General features: G+C 36.6%; 1 protein-coding gene and 1 long non-coding RNA gene across 4 annotated transcripts in view; both read right to left on the reverse strand.

The window, feature by feature from the left end:
• Positions 1–583: 583 nt before the first annotated feature.
• UBE2K (ubiquitin conjugating enzyme E2 K) overlaps positions 584–23213 on the reverse strand; it is a 73762-nt gene continuing 51132 nt past the window's right edge. For all 3 annotated transcript variants that reach the window (XM_082390780.1, XM_082390782.1, XM_082390781.1), the window contains 3 exons: positions 4290–4389; positions 1185–1313; positions 584–851 (listed from right to left, as the gene is read on the reverse strand). In XM_082390780.1, coding sequence (XP_082246906.1) covers positions 777–851; positions 1185–1313; positions 4290–4389 — 304 coding nt within the window. In that variant the 3' untranslated portion in view covers positions 584–776. The remainder of the gene's footprint in view (positions 852–1184; positions 1314–4289; positions 4390–23213) is intronic.
• Positions 20089–23212, reverse strand: LOC309628112. Its single transcript, XR_014244173.1, has 2 exons — positions 20982–23212; positions 20089–20661 (listed from the first exon to the last, which is right to left on the reverse strand). It is a non-coding gene; the product is annotated as an uncharacterized lncRNA (long non-coding RNA).

Here is a 23213-nt window from a genome sequence, read left to right on the forward strand (position 1 = left end):
GCTCCATTTTTACATTATTACTTACTTATATATGAAAGTTCTAAGAGTGAAGAATTGTGACAAAACATACCAAATGGACAGCCTAAAAATGGAGCAAGGGATACTGTCCCTCAGCACATTTCCCCACCAAATAGAGAAATTTACTATTAGAATATTAGCTGTGTGTGGTAAGAGGGGAAAAACAGATATGGTGTCCCAGTCTGTTGACAAGGACAAAAAGGCTCTGAATAGGTCACCATCTTCAATTCTGAATAATCTCTTATTTAAGAATTCTCAAATGCTTAAAATGGTGGTCTTTTCAGCTACCCATCCTAAGAAGTCAAGTACAAGCATGCAAGTAAATTCACAGGCACAGAGGATCCATGTTAAAAACAGTTAAGGTAGCTGTGATGCAACACCAACAATTTGAATGGCCCTGACACACTCAAAATATTATCTTAATTATTCAACGAAATCCTGAAGCAAACTCTTGCTAGTCTTGGTACACTGCTAAACACTAAAGTAGCATGTTTTTCCCATGGTTTTAGCTTAGCTCAAAGAATTTTTACACTATTAAGTAAGAAAAAAATTAAAGTATTTCCCCTTTTTAAATTTACAGAGACGTTTAATTAGCTTTATTTACAGAGCAGAGATTTTTTTCAGTCTCCAATGGTGCCTAGATAACATCATTAGGCAAGAATGCCAGTTTAAAAGAAATCTACGCAGAATCCTAAAAATAACAGATGTTGATGCTCCTCAAGAAGGGGCAAGCTTGACTATATCAGCAGCTCTATGTCTCAGTTACTCAGAAGCAATTCTGTTGCAGTCTCTACATCCCAAGATTTTGAAGACAAGGCCACTATTACTGCATTCTGTAGAAAAGAAAAGGGGACAAAATAAATAAACAAATAAAATCTCAAGGAAATATTTTTAAAATACTGCATCACCCACTGTCTTTATATTAAGAAACCACACCTTGTTTTTTCATTTTTAAGTTATCTTGCACTTCATAAAAAGAAGCTTCTAAAACCAATGACTGGGATCAGCCAAAAAAAAAAAAAAGAAAGAAAGATCACTGGTTTTAATAACAAAGATTGTTTATCAAAATTAGATTTAGGGTATTTTTTGAGCCACTTTTGTCAGCCAAGGATTTGCAGCAATAATTTAATGAATAAGTAAAAATCAACATGCCTTTATGTACTTACCCTATCAAAGCCCATAGCACATAGGTTTTCTATTTTTTTGGTGTATTCTGGACTAGAAACTGGTGCTCCAGCATACACATGTGCCCAAAGTCGAGCTGTCTGTTTGAACATTTCGGGATTTTGTTTGTACTATATGGGGGAAAAAAATTGATTGGCATGACAATGCAGTTATAATATTCAATATAGTAACTCATCTCTTAATTGCCTAAAAACCTGATTTTTCTAAGTAAAATGTAAATAAATGTAGATTAGATTTTTTAAATGTGACTGATTCACTTTCCACTGCAAACAAACTATGTCATTCAAGAAAAGACTGTTTAACCTGAAGCTGTGATTCACAAGTTTCACTGAGGAAAGAAAAACAAAAATAACGTTGATCAACTTTAATCTCCAATTTCAACAAAGTAGCAGAAAACTAATACTAAATGGAGTTATTAAGAGTTGTCTCTAAACACTGTGCAGTGGTAAACATTACAGAGATAAACAGAATTACTAGCTTCTAAAATTATGTGGACATTAATAAATGTGACCAACTTTTGTATTAATCATAGCTCAGGCTAGAATACAACCTGACTTTGCTGTTTTGCTAGAGCTGTATTAGTGTACAGTGATTTAAGAAAACCCCATATGCAAAGTCCTAACTTACAGCACATGTTTTGTGATGATTATGAACTCACCATAGAGTACTTTTTAAAAGGTAAGACTTTCCATATGCATTGGAAAGAAGTAAATTTATTCTCAAATATTCTGGGACTACCATTAATTAATAAAGCCAAGTATAAATTTAAAATATTAAATTCACTTTAATATTTCTTAAGATATTTTATACACATTAAATATTTCTATACATTAAAATGATAAATCTAGTTTCTACCATTATTAAAAGGAAATAAGTCAAACTACTGAACAGAGTTAAAAGAAAACTGAGTCCAACCTCAAACTTTGAGGCTCAGAACTCAACAGGAAATCAAAGCTGGAACTCAAGCCATGTTTCTGACTATCAAAAATGAATGAATAGCACATATATAACATGTTAAACCATAATTCTAAGCACTCTAAGGCAAATAATAGTAGACCACATTAACCAGGATATGCACAACATAAGGAGTGACGAACTTTTCAAAGGAAAGGAGGAAGTTTCTAAAAGGAAATGTTTTCTTAGGCAGAGGAAAAATGGCGGACTGGGTGAAATGACATGTAGGAATGACACCATCTTGAACAGCATGAGTTTGAAGAACAGTAAGAATTTAGGAGATGAAACTGGGTTTATAGACAGTTCAAATCATGGAGGAACTCTTCAAACTAAACAATTTGGACTTACCAAGTAGGTGATAGTAAAGCTACTAATAGGTTTTTAACAGTAAAGTGAAATAAGATTTACACTTTATAAAGCTAACTGCTATCAGTGTAGAATATGAGGGAAAGAAGAGGCTGAGGTAGGGAGCTCCATCAGAGCAGTCAAATGAGAAATTTTTAAACATGTGAATTAAGGCAATCAGAGAAGTATTACGACAGAGAGATACTGGGATACGAGAGAAAAGGAGACATAGAGAAGTACTCCAAGTCTGTGACTGGGATATATAAATAAGCTGATTATATTACAGAAGGATGAACAGGTTCACAGGTTTAAGATTCTGCATTCAGTTTTGGGAATGCTGTACTAAGGTACCCATGGAATATTCATACAGAGCTATCCACTTCCAAACAGGCTCTTGGGCTCAGGACAGAGGTCAAGCCTGAATATCGTTATCAACATACAGGTGGTAACATCAGCGTGGATATGATCATCCAAGTGAGAGTATATCATGGAAAGTGAAAGAAACAATGTAAGAACTGAGAAAGTATATTTAAAAGGGAGGAGAGGTAATTCCTTGGTGGTCCAGTGATTAGGACTCTGCACTTCCATTGCAGGGGGCACGGGTTCAATCCCTGGTTGGGGAACTAAGATCCCACAAGCCATGCAGTGTGGACAAGAAAAAAAAACAAAAACAAAAATGGAGGGCGGGGCAGAGGGGGGCAGAGTGGAGAAAGAAGAGAAACAACTGTAGGAAGCAGGAGGGAACAACCACAACTACGAAGATAGGAAAAGAAAGTAGTATCTCAGAAGTCAAGAGAAGAAAAAACTTCTAGGTTAAAAAACAAAAAAACACAAGGCTCAATAAATCCTAATGGCTTAAAGCAGGGGTCCCCAACCCCCAGGCTACAGACCAGTACCAATCCTCGGCCTGTAAGGAACCGGTCCACACAGCAGGAGGTGAGCAGCCAGCGAGCAAAGCTTCATCTGCCGCTCCCCATTGCTCGCATCACCGCCTGAACCATCTCCACCCCCCACCCTCCGCCACTGGTCCGTAGAAAAACTGTCTTCCACGAAACCAGTCCCTGGTTCCAAAACGGTTGGGAACCACTGGTTTAGAGTATGGGTTGGCAAACTTTCTTAAAGGACCAGATAATAATAATTCAGGCTTTCAGACAATACTGTCTCTGTCATAATTATTCAATTCTGCCACTTGTAGCTGTGAACAAATGGGGGTGGCTACGTTCCAATAAAACATTATCTACAAAAACAGTCAGCCTGGCTGTAATTTGCTAACCTCTGCCTTGGAAATCAAAGATCACAACTGAAAAATATTTATTCCATTTGGAAATTACAAGGTTTTTGATAACCTTCACCATGCAACTTCAGTGCCACAGTTGGAGCTGATTAACATTATCATCAGGGAAGGATCATCACTGAATTAAGAGACAGATAAATGGATACACACATGGTAAACCACATGTAGTAAAATGTTAATCATAGAATCAAGATGGTAGGTAGATATGTGGGTATTCACTGTGTAATTCTTTCAACATTGTGTGTTTGAAAACTTCATAATATGTTAGGAAAAAAGCATCTACCATACAAACAATTAAACTACTGTGTTAAAAAAAAAATCACAAAATTAGGTTTTCACTATTACATCTGATACAATAATCTCACAGCAAGAAAGGAAACCATTTCCAAATTTACTTTCAATAGACGTATGCTTCTGTTCTAACCACTGCAAACCACTAAAGTAAACACTCATAGGTAAGTAAAAGAAAGTCTTTCAAAAGCAGCTACCTTACCTGATTTGCTACTACTGCATCTTGTGGATCATCTGGTTCTGCAGCTGCCAGTAGCGCTTGCAATGACAATAATACCGTGCGGAGAGTCATTGCTGCTGCCCTGAAATTCAAAACAGGAAGATATCCCAGTTAAGAACACTTTGCATGACGAACCAAAATAGAGGTTTTCTGAATAAAACTGAAGCTAAAAATAATCTAGTTTTTTATCTTAATCATGTAATTAAGTCTTAGAAATTTATAATTATATATCTGCCTACCATTTTTTTTTTTTTACAACAAATGAGTCCTTCTATTTCTTAAGACAACTCAAATTGCCCTTAATTGGCTTAGTTTTTTTCGTTTTGCCTGTGTTGTTGACATATCCTTATGGTCAGCTTTATCTACTGACTTACTTTCTATCCATTTCTCTAGACACAAACTTAAAATAAAGTGATAAAGTAACATGTGAAACTTCCTTTCTGTGCAATTCTGAAAACAAGATACCATCAAGCAAATATCCTTTATTTTCAAGAAAGCGTAAAATTACTTGGAGGGCATTATGCTAAGTGAAATGTCAGATAAAGAAAGACAAATACTATATATGATAGCACTTAAATGTGAAATCTAAAAAATAAAACAAACTAGAGAATATAACAAAAAAGAAGCAGACTCAAAGACAAAGAGAACAAACTAGTGGTGACCAGTGGGGAGAAAGGAGGGAGGGGCAATATAGGGATGGGGTTTAAAAGGTACAAATTATTAAGTATAAAATACGCTACAGGGCTTCCCTGGTGGCGCAGTGGTTGAGAATCTGCCTGCCAATGCAGGGGACACGGGTTCGAGCCCTGGTCTGGGAAGATCCCACATGCCACGGAGCAACTAGGCCCGTGAGCCACAACTACTGAGCCCGCGCGTCTGGAGCTTGTGCTCCGCAACGAGAGGCCGCGACAGTGAGAGGCCCGCGCACCGCAATGAAGAGTGGCCCCCACTTGCCACAACTTGAGAAAGCCCTCGCACAGAAACGAAGACCCAACACAGCCAAAAATAAATAAATAAATAAATAAATAAATAAATAATTAAAAAAAAAAAAAATACGCTACAAGGATATACTGTACAACATGGGGAATACAGCCAATACTTTATAATAATAATAAATATATACTATTTTATAAGTATAAATGGAGTATAACCTTTAAAAATTGTGTATCACTATATTGTACACCTGTAACTTATAATATTGTATACCTGTAATTAACATAAAATTGAACACCTGTAACTTATATAATACTGTACAGCACCTACACTTCAAAAAAAAATGAAAGAAAATTAAAAAATCATTCTACAACATTCTGAAAAGGGAAATTTTTTTGCTTAATATACATAATATTCATGCCTCTAAATGTGTTTATAAAGCAAATATTTATCTAGAAAATGGTATCTACCTAACCAAAAAGGACTCTTAGCATTTCTGTTAAAAAATTACTTGACCAGTTAATATACAAATATTTCTGAATACAATAGTGAAATACCATAGTAGTAAACTATTTTAAATGTTGAATATTATTTTTTTTTAGATGATCATATGGTTTTTATTCTTCAATTTGTTAATATGGTGTATCACATTGATTGATTTGCATATATTGAAGAATCCTTTATCCCTGGGATAAATCTCACTTGATCATGGTGTATGATCCTTTTAATGGGTTACTGGATTCTGTTTGCTAGTATTTTGTTGAGGATTTTTGAATCTATATTCATCAGTGATATTGGTCTGTAATTCTTTTTTTTTTGTAGTATCTTTGTCTGGTTTTGGTATCAGGTTGATGGTGGCCTCATAGAATGAGTTTGGGAGTGTTCCTTCCTCCGCAATTTTTTGGAAGAGTTTGAGAAGGACGGGTGTTGGCTCTGCTCTAAATGTTTGATAGAATTCACCTGTGAAGCCATCTGGTCCTCGACTTTGTTTGTTGGAAGATTTTTTTTTTTTTTTTTTTCTGGCTGTGTTGGGTCTTCGTTTCTGTACAAGGGCTTTCTCTAGTTGCGGCAAGCAGGGGCCCCTCTTCATCGCGGTGCACAGGTCTCTCACTATCGTGGCCTCTCTTGTTGCGGAGCACAGGCTCCAGACGCACAGGCTCAATAGTTGTGGCTCACGGGCCTAGCTGCTCCGCGGCATGTGGGATCTTCCCAGACCAGGGCTCGAACCCGTGTCTCCTGCATTGGCAGGCAGATTCTCAACCACTGCGCCACCAGGGAAGCCCTGTTGGAAGATTTTTAATCACAATTTCATTACTTGTGATTGGTCTGTTCATATTTTCTATTTCTTCCTGGTTCAGTCTTGGAAGATGATACCTTTCTAAGAATTTGTCCATTTCTTCCAGGTTGTCCATTTTATTGGCAAAGAGTTGCTTGTAGTAGTCTCTTAGGATGCTTTGTATTTCTGCTGTGTCTGTTGTAACTTCTCCTTTGCCATTTCTAATTTTATTGATTTGAGTCCTCTTCCTCTTTTTCTTGATGAGTCCGGCTAAAGGTTTAGCAATTTTGTTTATCATCTCAAAGAACCAGCTTTTAGTTTTATTGATCTTTGCTAATGTTTTCTTTGTTTCTACTTCATTTATTTCTGCTCCGATCTTTATGATTTCTTTCCTTCTACTAACTTTGGGTTTTGTTTGTTCTTCTTTCTCTAGTTCCTTTAGATGTAAGGTTAGATTGTTTGAGATTTTTCTTGTTTCTTGAGGTACACTTGTATTGCTACAAACTTCCCTCTTAGAACTGCTTTTGCTGCATCCCATAGGTTTTGGATCGCTGTGTTTTCATTGTAATTTGTCTCTAGGTATTTTTTAATTTCCTCTTTGATGTCTTCAGTGATCTCTTGGTTATTTAGTAACATATTGTTTAGCCTCCATGTGTTTGTGTTTTTTACACTTTTTTCCCCCTATAACTGGTTTCTAATCTCATAGCATTGCCGTCAGAAAAGATGCTTGATATGATTTCAATTATCTTAAATTTACTGAGGCTTCATCTGTGACTCAAGATGTGATCTATCCTGGAGAATGTCCTGTGTGCACTTGAGAAGAAAGTACAATCTGCTACTTTTGGAAGGAATGTCCTATAAATATCAATTAAGTCTATCTGGTCTATTGTGTCATTTAATTGATATAAATATCAATTTAATCTATCTGCTTCTATTGTGTTTCCTTATTAATTTTGTTTCGATGATTTGTCCATTGGTGTAAGTGAGGTGTTAAAGTCCCCCATTATTACTGTGTTACTGTCGATTTCCTCTTTTATAGCTGTTAGCAGTTGCCTTATGTATTGAAGTGCTCCTATGTTGGGTACATATATGTTTACAATTGTTAAATCTTCTTCTTGAATTGATCCCTTGATCATTATGTAGTGTCCTTCCTTGTCTCTTGTAACATTCTTTACTTTAAAGTCTATTTTATCTGATATGAGTATTGCTACTCCAGCTTTCTTTTGATTTCCATTTGCATGGAATATCTTTTTCCATCCCCTTACTTTCAGTCTGTATGTGTCCTTAGGTCTGAAGTGGGTCTCTTGTAGACAAGCATATACTTGGGTCTGGGTTTTGTATCCATTCAGCAAGCCTGTGTCTTTTGGTTGGAGCATTTAATCCATTCACGTTTAAGGTAATTCTTGATATGTATGTTCCTATTACCATTTTGTTGATAGTTATGGGTTTGTTTTGTAGGTCCTTTTCTCTTGTGTTTCCCACTCAGAGAAGTTCCTTTAGCATTTGTTGTAGAGCTGGTTTAGTGGTGCTGAATTCTCTTAGCTTTTGCTTCTCTGTAAAGCTTTTGATTTGTGTCAAATCTGAATGAGATCCTTGCCAGGTAGAGTAACCTTGGTTGTAGATTCTTCCCTTTCATCACTTTAAATATATCATGCCACTCCCTTCTGGCTTGTAGAGTTTCTGCCGAGAAATCAGCTGTTAACCTTATGGGAGTTCCCTTGTATGTTATTTGCCATTTTTCCCTTGTTGCTTTTAATAATTTTTCTTTGCCTTTAATTTTTGTCAATTTGATTACTTATGTGTCTCGGTGTGTTTCTCCTTGGGTTTATCCTGTATGGGACTCTCTGCGTTTCCTGGACTTGGGTGGCTATTTCCTTTCCCATGTTAGGGAAGTTTTCGACTATAACCTCTTCAAGTATTTTCTCGGATCCTTTTTCTCTCTCTTCTCCTTCTGGGACCCCTATAATGCGAATGTTGTTGTGTTTAATGTTGTCCCCGAGGTCTCTTAGGCTGTCTTCATTTCTTTTCATTCTTTTTTCTCTATTCTGTTCCGCAGCAGTGAATTCCACCATTCTGTCTTCCAGGTCACTTATCCGTTCTTCTGCCTGTTATTCTGCTATTGATTCCTTCTAGTGTAGTTTTCATTTCAGTTATTGTATTGTTCATCTCTGTTTGTTTGTTCTTTAATTCTTCTAGGTCTTTGTTAAACATTTCTTGCATCTTCTCAATCTTTGCCTCCATTCTTTTTCCAAGGTCCTGGATGATCTTCACTATCATTATTCTGAATTCTTTTTCTGCAAGGCTGTCTATCTCCACTTCATTTAGTTCTTTTTCTGGGGTTTTATCTTGTTCCTTCATTTGGTACAAAGTCCTCTGCCTTTTCATTTTGTGTATGTTTTTGTGAATGTGGTTTTCCTTCCACAGGCTGCAGAATTGTAGTTCTTCTTGCTTCTGCTAAATGTTGAAGATTACTAAAGAACATGCCCATTTTCACCACACAAATTAAATAATTCTAAACCAGTCTTTTTCAACTGGGTTCCTCATTTTAACCACAGAACAGAGCAAATTACTAAGTATTTTCTCAATTTCCCCAAGGATGGTATATAAATAGTACCATCCTGGATGCTTAGGAAAAAAGTTAATTTATTATCAACAACAAATGTCTTAAGGAAATGTGTCTCACACAGTGTGGTTTCTTCAACCGGTAGCAGCAACCTCACTTGGGAACTTCTAAGAAATGAAAATTATTAGCCCTGTCCCAGACCTACTGAATCAGAAACTCTGGGGCGGTTTAACAGATACTCCAAGTGATTCTGATGCAAGCTAATTTTTGAGAAATACTACTTTAGTGCATTACAGCTTAAAGCGAATTGAGAAAGGCTGTCTAAACCAATAAAATTAAACCAGTATCACAAACATGTCTATATTTTATCTATTAGAGAAAAATTACAATGCAAATGGTTCTTCATCTAAAATGCTATCGGAATTGTCATTTATATTAAATTCCACAAAATGCAAACTAATCTATAGTGACAGCAGATCAGTGGCTGCTGGGGAATGGGGGAGCAGGAAGGGTGGGAAGGAGCAATTACAAAGGGACACCCACTAGGAAACTTCTGGATATGTTGGTTATGTTCGCTATCTTGATTTGTGATAGCTTCATGGATGTATCTGTATGTCCAAACTTATCAAATTGTGCATTTTTAATGTGTGCAGTTTAAGATAAACCACACCTCAATAAAGCATTTTTAAAAGTTGTGTTTAACAAAAAAAGCTATCAGAATAAAAAATTTTATTGATCAACTTATCCTTTTAGAGAAGCTACAAAAATAGGAAAAACTTTGGTTATGATGTTTTAAAATTAGGTGAAATGCTAAACTAGCATTGAAAAGAGAATAAAATTTTAAAAACTTTTTAAACCGCTACATAGTTATATGAAATGGAAATTTTTTTTTTTTTTTTTTTTTTTTTTGCCACACTGCACAGCACATGGGATCTTAGTTCCCTTACCAGGGATCAAACCTGCACCCCCTGTATTGGAAACATGGAATCTTAACCACTGGACCACCAAGGCAGTCCTGTGTAATGGAAATTTCTAATTCTGAAACAGGGCTGGGAAAATAGAAATTATTTTTCTAGACTAAATTTCTAAATTTCCTATGAGCGTGCACAACTTATTTTCAACCAAAAGTTTTAACATCTTTAGAATGGACAATATTCTTTTAAGACAGTAATCAAAGCATAAAATTCCAAATTTAGTCCTTAAATGTTAATTCTTGTTCTACCATTCATTATCACTATTAACAAGATGAAATCTTTCTTAATTACTCACTCTAACTTCATTTTATATTTGGGTAATTGTAAAGAGAATGTTTAAAGGCACATGCACATCAAGAGCTGCCCAGATATATCACCTTGAAGCTAACTTAAACCACTCAAAAAAGGACAAAAAAATACAAAATATCACAGAAATAGAATATACAAAGCTGGCTACTCTAATATCCCAGTAAAATTAAGCATCCTGATTTAGAAATCTTTTTTTTTTTTTTTGGCCACACCACGCAGCAGGCAGGATCTTAGTTCCCCAACCAGGGATCGAACCCGTGCCCCCTGCATTTGGACCACGGGGCCACAGGGAAGTTACGCAATTTAGACATCTGTAACAATACTTTAAACAAAATATTAAGTTATATGTTTAATTGACCCCACATGATGCGTGGCACGGCCAACAGAATAAATAAATAAAATAATTTCAAGGAAATGTATCTGAATATGGAAGAAAACTCTTCACTCAGAGTATTTAACTGTATATACTAAAACAATTACAAAACTCCATAATTTTAATTTACAATAAAAACATATATGTTTACATCTCAACAAGGCAATAAACATTATTCTTTACAATTTAATGAGCTCTCCTATTTACGATAGCCAGAACATGGAAGCAACCTAAGTGTCCATCGAAAGATGAATGAATAAAGAAGATCTGGCACATATATACAATGGAATATTACTCAGCCATAAAAAGAAACGAAATTGAGTTATCTGTAGTGAGGTGGATGGACCTAGAGTCTGTCATATAGAGTGAAGTAAGTCAGAAACAGAAAAACAAACACTGTATGCTAACACATATATATGGAATCTTAAAAAAAAAATAAATGGTTCTAAAGAACCTAGGGGCAGGACAGGAATAAAGAGGCAGACATACAGAAAGAGAAAAACAAATATAGTATATTAACGCATGTATGTGGAACCTAGAAAAATGGTACAGATGAGCCGGTTTGCAGGGCAGAAGCTGAGCCACAGATGTAGAGAACAGACATATGGATACCAAAGGGGGAAAACTGCGGTGGGGTGGGGATGGTGGTGTGCTGAATTGGGCGATTGGGATTGACATGTATACACTGATGTATATAAAAGTGATGACTAATAAGAACCTGCAGTATAAACAAACAAACAAACAAACAAACAAAACAGACGCAGACATAGAGAATGGACTTGAGGACACGGGGAGGGGGGAAGGGTAAGCTGGGACAAAGTAAGAGAGTGGCATGGACATATATAAACTACCAAATGTAAAATAGATAGCTAGGGCCTTGAACCAAGATGGCGGAATAGAAGGACATGCTCTCCCTCTTGTGAGAACACCAGAACCACAACTAGCTGCTTTACAACCATCGACAGGAAGACACTGGAACTCACCAAAAAAGATACCCCACATCTAAAGACAAAGAAGAAGCCACAATGAGATGGCAGGAGGGGCGCAAGCACAGTAAAATCAAATCCCATAACTGCTGGGTGGGTGACTCACAGACTGGAGAACACTTATACCACAGAAGTCCACCCACTGGAGTGAAGGTTCTGAGCCCCACATCAGGCTTCCAAACCTGGGGGTCCAGCAACGGGAGGAGGAATTCCTAGAGAATCAGACTTTGAATGCTAGTGGGATTTGATTGCAGGACTTCGACAGGACTGGGGGAAACAGAGACTCCACTCTTGGAGGGCACACACAAAGTAGTGCGTGCATTGGGACCCCAGGGGAGACTGAACCAGACCTACCTGCTAGTGCTGGAGGATCTCCTACAGAGGCGGGGTGGGCGGGGGAGGTGGCTGTGGCTCACCGTGGGGACAAGGACACTGGCAGCCTAAGTTCTGGGACACACTCCCTGGCATGAGCCCTCCCAGAGTCCACCATTAGCCCCACCAAAGAGCCCAGGTAGGCTGAAGTGTTGGGTCGCCTCAGGCCAAACACCAACAGGGAAGGAACCCAGCCCCACCCATCAGCAGTCAAGCAGATTAAACTTTTACTGAGCTCTGCCCACCAGAGCAACAGTCAGCTCTACCGACCACCAGTCCCTCCCATCAGGAAACTTGCACAAGCCTCTTAGATAGCCTCATCCACCAGAGGGCAGACAGCAGAAGCAAGAAGAACTACAATCCTGCAGCCTGTGGAACAAAAACCACATTCACAGAAAGATAGACAAGATGAAAAGGCAGAGGGCTATGTACCAGATGAAGGAACAAGATAAAACCCCAGAAAAACAACTAAATGAAGTGGAGATAGGCAAACTTCCAGAAAAAGAATTCAGAATAATCATAGTGAAGATCATCCAGGACCTCGGACAAAGAATGGAGGCAAAGATCGAGAAGACGCAAGAAATGTTTAACAAAGACCTAGAAGAATTAAAGAACAAACAAACAGAGATGAACAATACAATAATTGAAATGAAAACTACACTAGAAGGAATCAATAGCAGAATAACAGGAAGAAGAATGGATAAGTGACCTGGAAGACAGAATGGTGGAATTCACTGCTGTGGAACAGACTAAAGAAAAAAGAATGAAAAGAAATGAAGACAGCCTAAGAGACCTCGAGGACAACATTAAACACAACAACATTTGCATTATAGGGGTCCCAGAAGGAGAAGAGAGAGAGAAAGGATCCAAGAAAACATTTGAAGAGATTATAGTCGAAAACTTCCCTAACATAGGAAAGGAAACAGCCACCCAAGTCCAGGAAGCACGGAGAGTGTCATACAAGATAAACAAAAGGACAAACACGCCAAGACACATATTAAGCAAACTGGCAAAAATTAAAGACAAAGAAAAATTATTGAAAGCAGCAAGGGAAAAATGACAAATAACATATAAGGGAACTCCCATAAGGTTAACAGTTGATTTCTCAGCAGAACCAATACAAGCCAGAAGGGAGTGGCATGATATACTTAAAGGGATGAAAGGGAAGAACCAACAACCAAGATTACTCTACCCGGCAAGGATCTCATTCAGATTTGATGGAGAAATCAAAAGCTTTGAGACAGACAAGCAAAAGCTATGAGAATTCAGCACCACGAAACCAGCTCTACAACAAATGCTAAAGGAAATTCTCTAAGGAGGAAACACGAGAGAAGAAAAGGACCTACAAAAACAAACCCAAAGCAATTAAGAAAATGGTCATAGGAACATACATATCGATAATACCTTACACATGAATGGATTAAAGGCTCCAACCAAAAGACACAGGCTTGCTGAATGGATACAAAAACAAGACCCATATATATGCTGTCTACAAGAGACCCACTTCAGACCTAGGGACACATACAGACTGAAAGTGAGGGGATGGAAAAAGATATTCCATGTCGATGGAAATCAAAAGAAAGCTGGAATAACAATACTCATATCAGATAAAATAGACTTTAAAATAAAGAATGTTACAAGAGACAAGGAAGGACAGTACATAATGATCAAGGGATCAATCCAAGAAGAAGATATAACAATTGTAAATATATATGCACCCAACATAGGAGCACCTCAATACATAAGGCAACTGCTAACAGCTATAAAAGAGGAAATCGACAGTAACACAGTAATAGTGGGGGACTTTAACACCTCACTTACACCAATGGACAGATCATCCAAACAGAAAATAAATAAGGAAACAGAAGCTTTAAATGATGCAACAGACCAGATAGACTTAATTTATATTTATAGGACATTCCATCCAAAAACAGCAGATTACACTTTCTTCTCAAGTGCGCACGGAACATTCTCCAGGATAGATCACATCTTGGGTCACAAATCAAACCTCAGTAAATTTAAAAATTTGAAATCATATCAAGCATCTTTTCTGACCACAACGCTATGAGATTAGGAATGAATTACACGGAAAAAAACGTAAAAAAAACACAAACACATGGAGGCTAAACAATATGCTACTAAATAACCAAGAGATCACTGAAGAAATCAAAGATGAAATCAAAAAATACCTAGCGACAAATGACAATGAAAACACGACGATCCAAAACCTATGGGATGCAGCAAAAGCAGTCCTAAGAGGGAAGTTTATAGCTATACAAGCCTACTTCAAGAAACAAGAAAAATCTCAAACAAATAATCTAAACTTACACCTAAAGGAACTAGAGAAAGAAGAACAAACAAAACCCAAAGTTTGCAGAAGGAAAGAAATCATAAAGATCAGAGCAGAAATAAATAAAATAGAAACAAAGAAAACAATAGCAAAGATTAATAAAACTAAAAGCTGGTTCTGTGAGCAGATAAAACAAAATTGATAAACCATTAGCCAGACTCATCAAGAAAAAGAGGAAGAGGACTCAAATCAATAAAATTAGAAATGAAAAAGGACAAGTTACAACAGACACTGCAGAAATACAAAGCATCCTAAAAGACTACTACAAGCAACTCTATGCCAATAAAATGGACAACCTGGAAGAAGTGGACAAATTCTTAGAACGGTATAATCTTCCAAGACTGAACCAGGAAGAAATAGAAAATATGAAGAGACCAATCACAAGTAATGGAATTGAAACTGTGATTAAAAATCTTTCAACAAATAGAAGTCCAGGACCAGATGGCTTCACAGGTGAATTCTATCAAACATTTAGAGAAGAGCTAACACCCATCCTTCTCAAACTCTCCCAAAAAACTGCAGAGGAAGGAACACTCCCAAACTCATTCTATGAGGCCACCATCACCCTGATACCAAAACCAGACAAAGATACTACAAAAAAAGAAAATTACAGACCGATATCACTGATGAATATAGATGCAAAAATCCTCAACAAAATACTAGCAAACAGAATCCAACAACCCATTAAAAGGATCATACACCATGATCAAGTGGGATTTATCCCAGGGATGCAAGGATTCTTCAATACATGCAAATCAATCAATGTGATACACCATATTAACAAACTGAAGGAGAAAAACCATATGATCATCTCAATAGATGCAGAAAAAGCTTTGGATAAAATTCAACACCCATTATGATAAAAACTCTCCAGAAACTGGGCACAGAGGGAACCTACCTCAACATAATAAAGGCCATATACGACAAACCTATAGCAAACATCATTCTCAATGGTGAAAAACTGAAAGCATTTCCTCTAAGATCAGGAACAAGACAAGGATGTCCACTCTCACCACCATTATTCAACATGGTTTTGGACGTCCTAGCCACGGCAATCAGAGAAGAAAAAGAACTAAAAGGAATACAAATTGGAAAAGAAGAAGTAAAACTGTCACTGTTTGCAGATGACATGATACCATACATAGAGAATCCTAAAGATGCCACCAGAAAACTACTAGACCTAATCAATGAATCTGGTAAAGCTGCAGGATACAAAATTAATGCACAGAAATCTCTTGCATTCCTGTACACTAATGATGAAAAATCTGAAAGAGAAATTAAGGAGACACTCCCATTTACCATTGCAAAAAAAGAATAAAATACCTAGGAATAAACCTACCTAGGGAGACAAAAGACCTGTATGCAGAAAACTATAAGACACTGATGAAAGAAATTAAAGATGATACCAACAGATGGAGAGATATACCATGTTCTTGGATTGGAAGAATCAATATTGTGAAAATGACTACACTACCCAAAGCAATCTACAGATTCAATGCAATCCCTATCAAATTACTAATGGCATTTTTTACAGAACTACAAAAAAAAAATCTTAAAATTTGTATGGAGGCACAAAAGACCCCAAATAGCCAAAGCAGTCTTGAGGGAAAAAAACGGAGCTGGAGGAATCAGACTCCCTGACTTCAGACTATACTACAAAGCTACAGTAATCAAGACAATATGGTACTGGCACAAAAACAGAAACATAGATCAATGGAACAAGATAGAAAGCCCAGAGATAAACGCACACACCTACAGTCAACTAATCTATGACAAAGGAGCCAAGGATATACAATGGAGAAAAGACAGTCTCTTCAATAAATGGGGCTGGGAAAACTGGACAGCTACATGTAAAAGAATGAAATTAGAACACTCCCTAACACCATACACAAAAATAAACTCAAAATGGATTCGAGACCTAAATGTAAGACTGGACACTATAAAACTCGTAGAGGAAAACATAGGAAGAACACTCTATGACATAAATCACAGCAAGATCTTTTCTGATCCACCTCCTAGAGTAATGGAAATAAAAACAAAAATAAACAAATGGGACCTAATGAAACTTAAAAGCTTTTGCACAGCAAAGGAAACCATAAACAAGACAAAAAGACAACCCTCAGAATGGGAGAAAATATCTGTAAACGAATCAATGGACAAAGGATTAATCTCCAAAATATATAAACAGCTCATGCAGCTCAATATTAAAGAAACAAACAACCCATTCCAAAAATGGGCAGAAGACCTAAATAGACATTTCTCCAAAGAAGACCTACAGATGGCCAAGAAGCACATGAAAAGATGCTCAACATCACTAATTATTAGAAGAAATGCAAATCAAAACTACAATGAGCTATCACCTCACACCAGTTAGAATGGGCATCATCAGAAAATCTACAAACAACAAATGCTGGAGAGGGTGTGGAGAAAAGGGAACCCTCTTGCACTGTTGGTGGGAATGTAAATTGATACAGCCACTATGGAGAACAGTATGGAGGTTCCTTAAAAAACTAAAAATAGGATTACCATATGATCCAGCAATCCCACTTCTGGGCATATACCCAGAGAAAACCATAATTCAAAAAGACACATGCATCCCAATGTTCACTGCAGCACTATTTACAACAGCCAGGTCATGGAAGCAACCTAAATGCCCATCGACAGACGAATGTATAAAGATGTGGTACATATATACAATGGAATATTACTCAGCCATAAAAAGGAACGAAATTGGGTCATTTGTTGAGACGTGGATGGATCTAGAGACTGTCATACAGAGTGAAGTCAGAAAGAGAAAACAAATATCGTATATTAACGTATGTATGTGGAACCTAGAAAAACGGTACAGATGAACCGGTTTGCAAGGAAGAAGTTGAGACACAGATGTAGAGAACAAACGTATGGACACCAAGGGGGGGTAACCACGGGGGGGTGGGGATGGTGGTGTGATGAACTGGGCGATTGGGATTGACATGTATACACTGATGTGTATAAAATTGATGACTAATAAGAACCTGCTGTATAGAAAAATAAATAAAATTCAAAAAAAAAAGAAGAGCATTGGCACAAGAAGAGAAAATAATATTCTTCTTCAAAAGTAAAAAAACATAAAAAAAGAAAAAGGAGGAAGCCCCCAATTTCTCCTAACATTATCATTTTTTTTCAATTTGCCAAAAATGTTGGATACATGTATATCTATAACTGATTCACTTTGCTGTACACCTGAAACACAACACTGTAAATCAATTATACGCCAATAAATTTAAAAATAAATAAATAAATAAATAAAATAAAATAAAATAGATAGCTAGTGCAAAGCAGCCGCATAGCACAGGGAGATCACCTAAGTGCTTTGTGACCACCTAGAGGGGTGGGATAGGGAGGGTGGGAGGGAGACGCAAGAGGGAGGAGATATGGGGATATATGTACATGTATAGCTGATTCACTCTGTTACAAAGCAGAAACTAACAGCATTGTGTAAAGAAATTATACTCCAATAAAGATGTTAAAATAAATAAACAAATAAAGCTACTGTGATAGGAAAAAAAACAACTTAATGAGCTCTCAGAAAAGTGAAGTTGGACCTTTGCCATGCCTTATACCTTATATAAAAATTAACTCAACGCAGGGAACTATACTCAATATCTTGTAATAACTTTTAATGGAAAAAAATCGGAAAAAGAATATATACATATATATGTATAACTGAATCACTTTGCTGTACACTTGAAACTAACACTACATTGTAAATTAACTATTCTTCAATTTTTAAAAAATCAGAAAAAAAATTAACTCAAAATGGATCAAGGACCTAAACGTAAGACTAATTTTTTTGCAGGGGGGCTGCGCCGCATGGCTTGTGGGATCTTATTTCCCCAACCAGGGCCCCGGCAGTGTAAGCGCAGAGTTCTAACCACTGGACCTCTAGGGAATTCCCAAGACTAAACTTATTATAAAACTCTTAGAAGAAAACATAGGGTGAAAGCTCCACAACACGGCAGTTGGCCATGATTTCTTGGATATCAAAGGACAGGCAAAAGCCCAGGCAACAAAAGAAAAAAATAGAGAAACTGGTCTATAACTACATCAAAATTAAAAACTCCTGTGCAAAGAAAAAAAAAATTTTTTTAAATCTTCCTCGGCAGAGAATACAGTCAACAGAGTGAAAGTCAACAGAGGGGAAGAATAGAATACAGTCACAGAATGGGGAGAAAATATTTACAAATCATAGATCTTACAAGGGAGTTAATATCTGAAATATATAAAGAACTCCTTCAACTCAACAAAAAAAAACAAACCTGACAAAGAAAGGACTTAAACAAGCATTTCTCCAAAGATGATATACCAGTAGCCGATAAGCACATGAAAAGATGCTTAACATCACTAATCATTAGGAAAATGTAAATGAAACAATGAGATACCACCTCACATCCATTAGGACAGCTACTGTCAAAAAACGGAAAATAACGGTGGTGAGGATGTGTAACTGGAATCCTGTGCACTGTTGGTGGGAATGAAAAGGGACAGTTTATTCTCAAAACTGAAGGAAAAATCTAGAGCTGTAACTTTAGATTCAATTCGTAACAATCTCAATGAGCAAAGTTTTAAGTCTTCTGTATGCGTGAAAACTTTCATAATAAATGCAAGTGAGGTATTCATAAACCATTAAGAAAAAAGAAACCTAAATGAAAAGTTTTTAAAAGCTCAACACAAGATCAATGGCAAACAATGACGATGTTTTCATAATTAGCTGTAATAAAATTAACATTAAAACAAAACTTATTCTTTTGGCCCTAAATACTATAGAAACTATAACATCTTTGATGGTATAAAGAAATGTGTACATTTTTTGACTGCTCTACATAAATTTTAAAATCTAAACTTGGTAATGTGAAAAAATATACAAACGAAAATACAACTTTCTATTCCATTTATTTTGCTTTTCACAAACTACTGATTAAATTCATACTACATTAATATTTTTAGCATTTAATGTGTAAAATTAGCATAAATCTATTAAAAACAAATCCTAACAGGCAAACAGAAGTCTGAAATTTCAAAATGTGTTAGCTAATTTTAATTAATCAGTGGATACAAATAAGTGAGTACTTTATAAATCTATCTTCAGTAAATTAATTTTGCTCAGATCTCAAAAATCAATAAGCACAGTTAATATATGGACTAGGTGGGGCCTTTAATATGTAGAGTAAGCACTGAATTGTGTGTATTGTTGACTAACTTGTCTGTTAAGGATCTTCCAGAAAACCATTAATAAATAATCTATGTTCATTCGAAACACTGAATGCTACTTAAAAATAATGGCAGCTTTTTTGTTATATTTTTTTAAGGTATAATCAGAGTAAAATGCTTGACAGCTAGATGAATTTTTATACATGTATACACCCGTGGTAACCACCATCTAGATCAAAATACATAGTACTTCAGTACTTCCAGCACTCAGAAAGCCTCACTCTTGCCCCTGTTATTCACGACCCTACCTACCCACCACTGTCTTAGTTTCTATCACCCAAAATTAGCTTTGACTCATGTTGAATTTCATGAAATCATACAGTACGTACTCCTTTGTGTCTGGCTGTTGCCACTCAACATGTCTATGAGAATCATCCATGTTGTTTGTGTCAACATTTTTTTTTTTTTTTTTTTTTTTACTGCTATGTAGTGCTCCATTGCATGATTATAGCATTATATATCCATTCTCTTGTTTATAGACATTTGGGTGACTTGCAGTTTGAATAAATCTGCTATGAATATTCTTGTACAAGTCTTTTGGTGGACATATGCACTCATTTCTCTCAGATTTCTCTTGGATATATACCTAGGAGTAGAACTGCTGTGCCATAGTGAAGGTATATACTTATTTAGCTTTGGCAGATACTGCTGGTTGAGTGGCTGAACCACATTCTTACCAGCAATGCATGAGAACCATTTACAAGTGTGTAGTGGTATCTAATTGTGATTTGAATTTGCATTTCCCTGATGACTAATGGTGCTGAGCACAGCTTATCAACCATACAGATATTCTCTTAATGCCTGTTTGTGTGTTTTGGAAGAGCAGTATCAATGAATGCAATTTTTGTGTGTTGTCATTTTCTTCCCCAGGTAAACAGACACCTTTAGTCATAAGAAGTGTCAGCAGAAAAACATCAGAAGATGGTTTCCACACAGGGTAAGTTACAAAGTTAAGAAATAGGGCTTCCCTGGTGGCGCAGTGGTTGAGAATCTGCCTGCCAATGCAGGGGATGCGGGTTCGAGCCCTGGTCTGGGAAGATCCCACATGCCGCGGAGCGACTGGGCCCGTGAGCCTGCGCGTCTGGAGCCTGTGCTCCGCAACAAGAGAGGCCGCGATAGTGAGAGGCCTGCGCACCGCGATGAAGAGTGGCCCCCGCTTGCCACAACTAGAGAAAGCCCTCGCACAGAAACGAAGACCCAACACAGCCATAAATAAATAAATAAAAATTAAAAAAAAAAAAAAAAGTCCTGCTGCTAAAAAAAAAAAAAAAAAAGAAATAATCCATACTATCATAAGTTGTTAAATATTAAAGGTAAATCACCATCCACATGTATTAATAAAGACCAAGGTTAACAAACTGTTTTCTAAGATAACTGTTCCAAATTAGCCTAAACATTGACATTTAGATATCCACTGAATGTCAATTTACTTCAATAAAAGCGGTGGGGGGAGGCTGACAGACCCATGGATATCCAATCTCACCTATTTTATCTGATGTCTCTGATATCTTTTATTATTTCAATGATATAGATATGAAAAGACTAAAGACTAAATTCAGCTATTTGACCTGCCTTAGGAAATAGGCATAGCTGATAAAAAGTGTTCTGATACAAAAATTCAAATTCTCTGTCTCTATATACACCATAATCTTTCAACTATTTATAGGAAGATAATCAGGTGGTAGTACTGCTGGTTTAACTCTGAGCAAAAAGAGAAGAGAGTGGAAAATTTTAGTGTGGAGTTTTGTTTTCAAAGGGGTGGAGGTTTCATTCCGTCTGGTGAGAATAACCTGAGTAAAGTCAGAAGCAGAAGGACAGGCTACTGTAACCGTCCAGGCAAGAGGCAATGCAACTTTGGACCAAGGTAGTAGTAATGAACTGCTGCTAAAATGTTGGCGGTTTCAACAACAAGATTTGCAGATTTCTCTGGTATAAAGGTACCAGAGAAAGAAGAAACAAGCAGCACAATGAAGTTTTGGCCTTAGCAACTGCAAGGATGTAGCTGCCAAAACTTACATGGGGAAGAAGTAAGTTTTGGGTTGGGGAAATAGTTCAGTTTCCAACATGTTTAAGTTTGAGATGTCCATTACATATTCAAGTATAGATATTAAACAGGCAGCAGGACATGAGTCTGGAGTTCAGAAAACGTGAGTTGCTAGTATATAAACAGTGAAGTTATGAAATCAGATGAGCTCACCAAGGAAGTGAGTATAGATGGAAAAAAGCATTCTTAGCCCTGAGGTATTCTCATATACAAAGCTCCAGGAGATGAGGGAGGAACTAGTTGAGAAGTCAAGGAGAGGGAAAAGGAAGGGGAGAACAGAAGAAGTGATGTCCTAGAAACCAAGTGAAAAAAAGGACAATGTCTCTAATACTGCAAATTTTCATTAAAATCACTGAACAACAGAGCTATAAGGGGTCTTCGAGATGACTTTACAGATAAAAACATGGAGGCATAGAAATTCAATAAATTGTGAAAAGTCACAAATCAAAAGAATGACAGAAGATAAAGTTAGGTCTAGTTCACAATGTTCAATGTTTAACAGTATGGAATACAGATCAAGAAACTGGATCCCAAGAGATGATCTACTGAGGGAGAGGCTTTACTCAGGTGTGCCATCAGAATGGAAAAACAAAACAAAACCAGCAACTCTTGTCTGTTTATTCAATTACTAAATATACCAAGTGACCCATATGCTAAATGTTGTCATCCTGTTTCAGCTTATTCAGGTTCATTTCTTTCCCTTTCTTAACAAATCAAACGCATAACTTATTGTTTTCTTCCACCCCAATGTCTTTTTATATCTCTTGTCTTGGTTGTTCAATCCATACTGTTAGAATATGCCAGGCTCTAATCTAAGAGAAATACATAAAACAACTCATTTACTCTTCTCAACAGCCCTATGAAATAGGTATTAACCCCCAATTTTTTCAGATAAGGAAACGAAGGCAAAAGACCAGGTAATTTACTCAAGACCACAAAAATGAGTAAATGGCAGAGCCACAATTTTAACCTAGTGGTTAAACACTATACTGCTAAGATAAAATCAGACAAAACATGTGAAAGCACTGTACAAATGACGATACCACCTACAAAGGCACTTCTTAGAATCTTAGAACCTTAATCGCACTCAATTAACACAACTTTTAACGTTTTTGTTGTCTACATTCCATCCAAGTCAGAGCTGATTACTACAATACTTAAATTATTTTTGTCTTTCACAAATATCTTTCTGAGATAGCAAAAAATCAAATTCACCAAAACAACAAATATAATCCAAGATTTTTCAAGATGGAAAGCTAGCATCTGACATTACCTAATAAATCACTATTTAAATATAGATTCCAATTTCAACTGTAACATATTTTCTCTTATGTACTTAAGAGACTTCATCTAGTTTTAAAATTACTGCCAAATAAAAGTAGAATATATGCTTATGTTTTGAGGCAAGTACACATTTAACACTCTAAACAGTCTTAGAATTCATATGAGAGAGGGTTGAAGGTGAATTCAACATCT

The sequence above is a fragment of the Balaenoptera borealis genome (genome assembly GCF_965194805.1).
Source record: "Balaenoptera borealis genome assembly, chromosome: 4".
Taxonomy (NCBI): Eukaryota; Metazoa; Chordata; class Mammalia; order Artiodactyla; family Balaenopteridae; genus Balaenoptera; species Balaenoptera borealis.